Source organism: Erigeron canadensis, chromosome 9 (assembly GCF_010389155.1).
Source record: "Erigeron canadensis isolate Cc75 chromosome 9, C_canadensis_v1, whole genome shotgun sequence".
Lineage (NCBI taxonomy): Eukaryota > Viridiplantae > Streptophyta > Magnoliopsida > Asterales > Asteraceae > Erigeron > Erigeron canadensis.
Window position 1 is genome coordinate 37,726,748 of NC_057769.1, and position 8,491 is coordinate 37,735,238.

Below are 8,491 nucleotides of genomic sequence, written 5' to 3' on the forward strand. Positions count from 1 at the left end.
CACTTAAAAAAAACTTTTTGATTTTTTTTCATCGGCTTATGTTGCATGCAATTAACTGCAGTTATTATAAAAATAAAAAAGTTTTGAAATTTTTTTAATATATCAAAATGTGTGTATGACTACATCTAAGAACCTAGTACATTACATATTCGATTTTCCCATTTATTATTATTATTATTATTGTTATTATTATTATTATTATTTTTAATACTAAGTAGTATATAAATAGATTAAATAACTAATTTCATTTAAGTGGGTTGGTCTGGGGTATCTTTTAAATCTACTTTGTGGGTCGTAGATGTAAGTTTTTTCCAAAATCTCGGGTTAGAATTTTGGGTTTCTAATCTTAAGTTATTTTTTATGAGGAAAAGGTTGGAAGTCCAACAAATTACTGGATAAAAATAAATAAATAAATAAATAGAGGAGATAAACTTTAGTATCTTAAAGATGAGACTGAATGAATTATGATGCCAATATCTATCAACCCACCTTGAAAGCAAACCACTTGTGGTTAACAATCAATAAATCAATCATCATCTCCTTTTTCATATCAACTGAAAAAGTTTGAATCTTTTTTATTATCAATTCAAGAAAGAAAGATGGCGTCAGGAAGCAGAACAAGCTCTAGGGCGTGGGTCCATCCCCAAGAAAACCCACAACAGCAACCTTCGACAAGTGCTGCTGCTGCCGCTGCCGGTAATAAGGTTGATTCGATGAGTAAAGCCATCGCGCAATATGCCCTTGATGCTAAATTACATGCTGTTTATGAACAATCTGGTGGATCTGGTAAGTCTTTTCACTACTCCGAATCCCTGAAAACTTCAAATAATAATAATAGTAAAAATAATCATGATGATTCTTCTGTTGCCGAACAACAAATGACTGCTTATCTATCCAAGATTCAGAGAGGTGGCCATATCCAGCCTTTTGGCTGTATGATTGCTATTGACAATTCCACCTTTAAAGTTATTGCCTATAGTGAAAATGCCAGGGAAAGATTAGGTTTAGCTCCCCAGTCTGTTCCTAGCCTTGAAAAACCCGAAATCCTGACTATTGGGACTGATGTCAAGACTCTTTTTACCCCTTCTAGTGCCGTTTTGCTTGATAGGGCCTTTCGCGCTCGCGAAATTACTCTCTTGAACCCTGTTTGGGTTCATTCCAAGAACTCTGGTAAACCCTTTTATGCCATTTTGCATAGGATTGATGTGGGTATAGTTATCGATCTGGAACCTGCTAGAACCGAGGACCCTGCTTTGTCCATTGCTGGGGCTGTTCAGTCTCAGAAACTTGCGGTTCGGGCTATCTCAAATTTACAAGCTTTGCCTGGTGGTGATATCAAGCTTTTGTGTGATACTGTTGTGCAAAATGTGAGGGAGCTTACGGGGTATGATAGGGTGATGGTATATAAGTTTCACGAAGACGAACATGGTGAAGTTGTGGCTGAAAGCAAAAGGGCTGATTTGGATCCTTATATCGGGTTACATTACCCTGCAACTGATATTCCACAGGCTTCAAGATTCCTGTTTAGGCAGAATCGTGTTAGGATGATTGTCGATTGTTATGCTACCTCCGTCCGTGTTATCCAAGATGATGCATTGATGCAGCCTTTGTGTTTGGTGGGTTCTACCCTTCGAGCCCCTCATGGTTGTCATTCTCAGTACATGGCTAACATGGGCTCAATAGCATCCTTAGCCATGGCTGTTATCATAAATGGAAATGAGGATGGTCCTGGAGGAAGAGGTACAATGGGGTTATGGGGGTTAGTGGTTTGTCATCATACGTCTGCTCGGTGCATCCCCTTTCCTCTACGTTATGCTTGTGAATTCTTAATGCAAGCGTTCGGACTCCAACTAAACTTAGAGCTACAGTTGGCTTCACAAATGTCGGAAAAACGTATTCTAAGGACACAGACTTTGTTATGTGATATGATCCTTCGAGATTCACCTACAGGTATTGTGACTCAAAGTCCTAGCATCATGGATCTCGTGAAATGTGATGGGGCAGCACTTTACTACCAAGGAAAGTACTATCCGCTAGGCATCACGCCTACTGAATCACAAATTAAAGATATTGTTGAGTGGTTATTAGCCTGTCATACAGATTCAACTGGTTTAAGCACCGATAGTTTAGCTGATGCAGGCTACCCTGGTGCAGCTTCACTTGGTGATGCGGTTTGTGGGATGGCTGTTGCGTATATTACTACTAAAGATTTCTTGTTTTGGTTTCGATCCCACACTGCAAAAGAGATTAAATGGGGCGGAGCTAAGCATCATCCAGAAGATAAAGACGATGGGCAGAGAATGCATCCACGTTCTTCGTTCAATGCGTTTTTAGAAGTTGTAAAAAGCAGAAGTTCACCGTGGGAAAATGCAGAAATGGACGCAATTCATTCTTTACAGCTTATTCTAAGAGATTCCTTTAAAGATGCCGATGAAAGCAATTCAAAAGCTGTTATTAAGGTTCAAATTGAAGAAATGGGGTTGCAAGGGATGGATGAACTCAGCTCGGTTGCAAAAGAGATGGTTAGATTAATTGAGACTGCAACCGCCCCTATATTTGCTGTAGATGCCGAGGGTCGAATAAATGGGTGGAATGCAAAGATTGCAGAATTAACGGGTCTATCGGTTACTGAAGCCATGGGGATGTCCCTGGTTCAAGATCTCATCTATGAGGAATCAAAAGAAACTGTTGTCAAGCTTCTTCGTCATGCTTTGCTTGGTATTTATTTGACTTATCTGCTAGATCTTAGCAAAATACTTTAGTTCTGTTGTCTTGAAGATTAGAATTTTGTGGAGGAAAAAACTATGAGTCTAATTAATATGCTCAAGAATAGCAAAAGATCAAAACTTTGTGGAGAAAACGTATTTTTAAATAATGAAAGACAACATAATGATTCGAATAAAAATCATGGAGGAAAATGTGATTTTTCATGTCTAAATAACTCAAGATCAATCTAAAAATTCAAACTTTGTGAAGAATGCAATTTTTTTTTCTCCTTACGAGATCATAATGTAATATATGATTGCTTGGGTGGAACTGGCTTGACACAGGTGAAGAAGATAAGAATGTGGAGATCAAACTAAGAACATTCAATTTGTCACCAGAAGACGATGCAATTTTTGTGGTGGTTAATGCTTGTTCTAGCAAAGATTATATGGATAATATTGTTGGAGTATGTTTTGTTGGTCAAGATGTTACAAAGCAGAAAGTCGCAATGGACAAATTTGTTCAAATACAAGGTGATTACAAGGCCATTATTCATAGTCCAAACGCTTTAATTCCACCTATTTTTGCCTCGGATGAGAACACATGTTGCTCCGAGTGGAACACTGCCATGGAGAAACTGACGGGGTGGGATCGTGAAGACGTAATCGGGAAAATGTTGCTTGGGGAGATTTTTGGAAGTTGTTGCCGTTTGAAGGGTCCCGATTCTTTGACAAAATTAATGATCATTTTGCACAACGCAATTGGAGGGCTGGATGCCGATAAGCATCCCTTTTCGTTCTTTGATAAACATGGCAAATATGTGCAAGCTTTATTGACGGCAAATAAAAGGGTTAATTTGGCTGGTGAGGTTATGGGAGCATTTTGTTTCTTGCAGATTGCAAGCCCGGAATTGCAGCAAGCTCTGAAAGTACAACGTCAACAGGAATATAAATGTTTTGAGAGGATGAAAGAGTTGGCGTACATATGCCATGAGATCAAGAATCCGCTAAGTGGCATTCGGTTTGCTAATTCTCTTTTGGAAGCAACGGATCTAACTGAAGATCAGAAGCAGTTGCTGGAAACAAGCGCCGCCTGTGAGAAACAGATGTTAAAAATAATAAAAGATGTTGATATGGAGAACATTCAAGAGGGGTGAGTTTTCCTTTCTGATTAGTAAAACATCAATTAATAATGCAATTGCTAATTTTACGTCTTCATGGCAGTCACTTGGAACTCGAAAAACATGACTTTCTACTTGGGAATGTCATCGATGCTGTGGTTAGCCAGGTGATGTTAATTCTGAGGGAACGAGGCGTACAACTGATCCGGGATATTCCTGAGGAAGTCAAAACTTTGGCTGTCTATGGCGATCAAACTAGAGTTCAACAAGTTTTGACCAATTTCTTGATGAACATGGTTCGCCATTCACCCTCACCTAATGGTTGGGTAGAAATTCAAGTTCGACCTACTTTGAATCAGATTTTTGATGGAAAGACTAATGTGCATACCGAGTTTAGGTATGTCAATTCAAAATTTGGTCTTGTAATGTTATGAATTACATTATGTAGTTTCTTCTTTAATGAATGAAAATAACCTTTCATTCTTGTGAAGGATGGTGTGCCCAGGTAATGGTCTTCCACCCGAGCTAGTTCAAGACATGTTCCATAGCAGTCAATGGAGCACCGATGAAGGTTTGGGACTAAGCATGTGTCGGAAAATACTAAAGCTTATGAATGGGGACGTCCAATATATCAGAGAATCTGAACGTTGCTTCTTCCATATTGTGCTTGAACTACCTCTTCCTAACAGAACATAAACCTATGACAGCCGACTCTCCGATCCTTGACCCAATATCCGCGAAAACTCGTTCATGTACGAATAAAGGATGTTTTTGGGCTTGTTAAGTGTTATTTAAATGGATCATTAGGTTAGCATAAGAAGGGTAGTGGCTCATTGTTGTCTTTACAGAGTACATGTAATTGTGGGCAGATATGTTTCTGTTGGTTGCAAACTGATACAATATCAACTGCTACCGTGATGTTCAAAGTTGTTCTTGGGTAGGTCATAATCCATACATCACTTCTGCAGCTCGGTTCCTGTACAGTGTTTGATTCCCATTATTTTAACCAAGTATCTGTTGATTTCTTGTTTTGAATTAGTTCCAAACACTTAACAATAACTATATATGGTATAGCCTGACTGCGGTATATTCAAATACTGATTTTTTGCGCTTCATGGCTGTTTTCAAGCCCCTATAAGGCTGCAAATTGGTATTACATTACCAAACAGGGACGGATTTAGCATTGGGGCAATGGGGGCAACTGACCCACTTCAAATTTGGTAAAAATGTAAAAAAAAAAAAAGAATATATAGAAGGATATATGGAATTTTACCTCTATAAGTATGATGGGATACTCATGAAGGATTTATGTTTTGAATTAGTAAATATATAAGTGTTAAAAGGTGATTATAATACCAAGTTTACGATCTGAAAATAATGGCAGAAAGTTGTTGCAGGAGGGGATGAAGAAGACGAAGTATTCGTATGGATAGAAATCAGATAGATAGATATTTTGTATGTTTGTATCTTATTTGTAATTCACCCTTATTCTTTAATCATTAGTACATTTTCCCCTTGACTTGATAATTTATATATCTATGGCTTTTACTCAAAATTATATCAAATTGTTATCACTCTTCTATCATATTATATATTTTTAATTTTATTAATAAAATTGAGATCAAACATATAATAATCAAACTTTTCATCTTACTATTAAAAGATTATTTATACGGTAGTTTAGTAAGTGCATTTTTTGACGAATTCGTTCCGAGCATAAAAAAAACTCAAGACCGACCATACAAATGAATATGACATATGTCTATAAAATTTGCCCCCTCGCAATATATTTCCTGGCTCCGTCTCTGCTACCAAATAGGTTTAGTGGGTGCATTGACCTTGCAAATCGATGTGTATTTGATAGGATCAAATATTCAAGCAGGATATTTTTATTTATATTGAAATAGACATCCCGATTCGAAAGGGGCAAAGTCTCCAATTACATAATACCTTGTTAACGGAAAATTGGAATACCAATATAAAAGAGATCATCCCCTCTAGGTAGTTAAGACCACAATTTCGGTGTTTCGGTCAAGGACTGGTATATGAAATATCGATAATTTCGGTGGTATTTTGATAATTTTAATATTATGTAAAATATTATATATAATCTCTCTATATAACTAAGAGATGATAGTTTTTTTTCCTAAGTGTCACTCCTCTTTTCGTGTCAACTAAGCTTTTTGCTTATGTGGCATTTTCTGGTAATTTTAATGTATTCTTTAGATATATATTGACATTTTAATATATATTTTTTAGTGTTTATGTATTATTTGTCTACATGGACATTTGTTTTTTTAATCAATTTTAAATAGCAAATAAAAAAGCCATATACAATATTAGAACTTATGACCTCTAACTTTTAATATTATGCACATACCACTTGATCTAACTTAATATTTGTTTATTTTTTACAAACTACGATAAATATTTAGTGAATATTAAAAGTAATTAAAAGACATTGATAATATAATTATTTATCTTTGTAACTTATCACTTTCTATTTTGCTTTTGTAACTCCAAGGTCTCGAGTTCGAGCTTTGGTAGGTTCTCCTCGACGGTATTTTCTAATAAAGGAGGTTGTATGGTGAGAAAGATTATTTAAGATCCGCTTAGTGCGGACCCCTTTCATTGTGCGATTAGCACACATCATACGCTTCTAAAATAAAATTCACTTGTCAATATATATATATATATCTTTGTGCGTGAAATATAATTTACTTTAATAAATATAAAACTAGATTATATTGATAATTTTATCTAATATTTTACTATCCGATTATATTACCAGGGTTAAATTAGATATTTACTTGACCAATTTTTCATATATATTTTTCATATTTGTTATTATATATGATTAAATTTCCTATCTTCAGCCTTTTATCTTCTTTTCAATCGTTTTTTTTTTCTTTCTTTATTCTACTTTATATATGTTCTTCTTAGATTTTACATGCATAATATCAATAAAAATCCTTTTAATTATTATTATTATATAACCTTTATTAATACTTTTGACGTATATATGTTAATCATTGTTTTCAAGTAATATTACTTAAAATCTTATATTTGTAATTAAGTTAATGTAATGTGTATATTACCATGCATCGCATGGGTATAATCTAGCTATATATATACCAAAAAAAATCACAATTATACATAAATAGCAATTATATTAATTAAATACTTAATCTAAATATCAAAAGTCAAGCTTAAAAGTGTCAATATTTGATAGATTAGTGTTAATACCTACAAAAATTAGTCTTTTTTATGTTGTATAATAAGTTTGGACAAAATAATAATAATAATAATAATAATAATAATAATAAAACCTGAAAAAATGGTATACCATCGAAATACCACCGAAATTTGACCATTTTCGGTGAAATTTCGGTAAATTTCACCAAAAATCTCAGTACCAAAATTTTGGACAGAAATCTGGACCGGTATACCATTAGAGGACCGAAAACCAAAATACCACTGATATACCACCGAAATTGCCTACATAGCGTTCCCTTTAAAGAAGGCGATGAGACAGGTCTTTCTCCCCATCTTTAACCCTTTAACTTTCTGGCTTAGTTATTGCTCCCCGTTTTTCCATATTCCTATTGGTTTTGTGACCCAATAGATGCAACTTAGACCCAAATACATAATTTAACTGACTCATGTTGACATCTTTGACCTGCTTCCATTTATTTATTTTTTTGGATACACTTTAAATGGGATCTTATCATTACTTTCCTCTCGGTAAAATGCCTTGTCTTCAAGGCAACACGTTGAGAATTGGTTTGCCACCAAGTCATAAACTTCCCATGTGGCTTCCTACATGGGCTGATTGCAGATCAATACTTATAGAACTGGATTACCAGCTTCCAAAGTCCATCTATGTGAAAGAACAAAACCATTTATTAAATTAGAACTGATCTCAACCATTTATTAACAAATCACAACTCGTAGTTTTAAAAGTTAAACATAGATAGTTTCAAGTTAAATATTGATAATTGCAATATCAATCTAATTAAAATAATATTAAATGTTAAAAATTCTAATAATCATTATTCAAATATATTAATATATTATTATTTATAAAAAACATCTTAATAATTTACTCTTTTTAGTTCTAAAAAATCTCTCTAAATAATTAATTTATAGTTTTATATATTGCAAATATAATATTATATTAAATATTCTAACAATCATCATCAAAACATATTAATATATTAGTACTTATGAAAAGAAAGTCTCTAATAATTTTCAATTTTTAGAATCTCTCTAAATAATTAGTTTATAATTTTTATAATCATATTTTGTATCCATAGAAACTTTTTAAACCTTATTTATAATTAATTAATCATTTTTCTATAAATTTATACTATTATCAATAGTAATGTTTATATCATTCACTTAAATTAAATACTAAAACATCTGCAAAATACCTACACGATAATCAAGCAAACTTCATGATTTAATTTTATTTATAGGGTTAATCATTTATAGGGTTAATCATTTATTCACTCTATAGTAATATTAAAAAATTAATTTGTAAGAAGTTTTATAGCGTCTTCTGTTGGCTGTCATGCGGCAGTCCAATTAACAAGAGACTTTCCATTTGTTGGAGCAAGATATGTTTGAAAAAGGTAGTTATAACTTTTAGTTGGAGCGGTAAGA

At 33.7% G+C, this 8,491-nt stretch overlaps 1 protein-coding gene across 1 annotated transcript; it reads left to right on the plus strand.

Annotated features, from left to right (window-relative positions):
• The first annotated feature begins 478 nt into the window (after positions 1-478).
• LOC122580937 (phytochrome B-like) lies at positions 479-4,861 on the plus strand. The gene is made up of 4 exons (XM_043753083.1): positions 479-2,718; positions 3,051-3,858; positions 3,930-4,223; positions 4,318-4,861. The coding sequence occupies exons 1-4, from the start codon at positions 600-602 to the stop codon at positions 4,520-4,522; spliced, it is 3,426 nt and encodes a 1,141-aa protein (XP_043609018.1). The 5' UTR covers positions 479-599; the 3' UTR covers positions 4,523-4,861.
• The last annotated feature ends 3,630 nt before the right edge of the window (positions 4,862-8,491 follow it).

Coding starts and splice junctions, on each gene's coding strand:
- LOC122580937 (XM_043753083.1), top strand. CDS start 600: ATGGCGTCAGGAAGCAGAACAAGCTCTAGGGCGTGGGTCCATCCCCAA. Junction 3,859..3,929: donor ATGGAGAACATTCAAGAGGG/GTGAGTTTTCCT, acceptor TCTTCATGGCAG/TCACTTGGAACTCGAAAAAC. Junction 4,224..4,317: donor AATGTGCATACCGAGTTTAG/GTATGTCAATTC, acceptor ATTCTTGTGAAG/GATGGTGTGCCCAGGTAATG.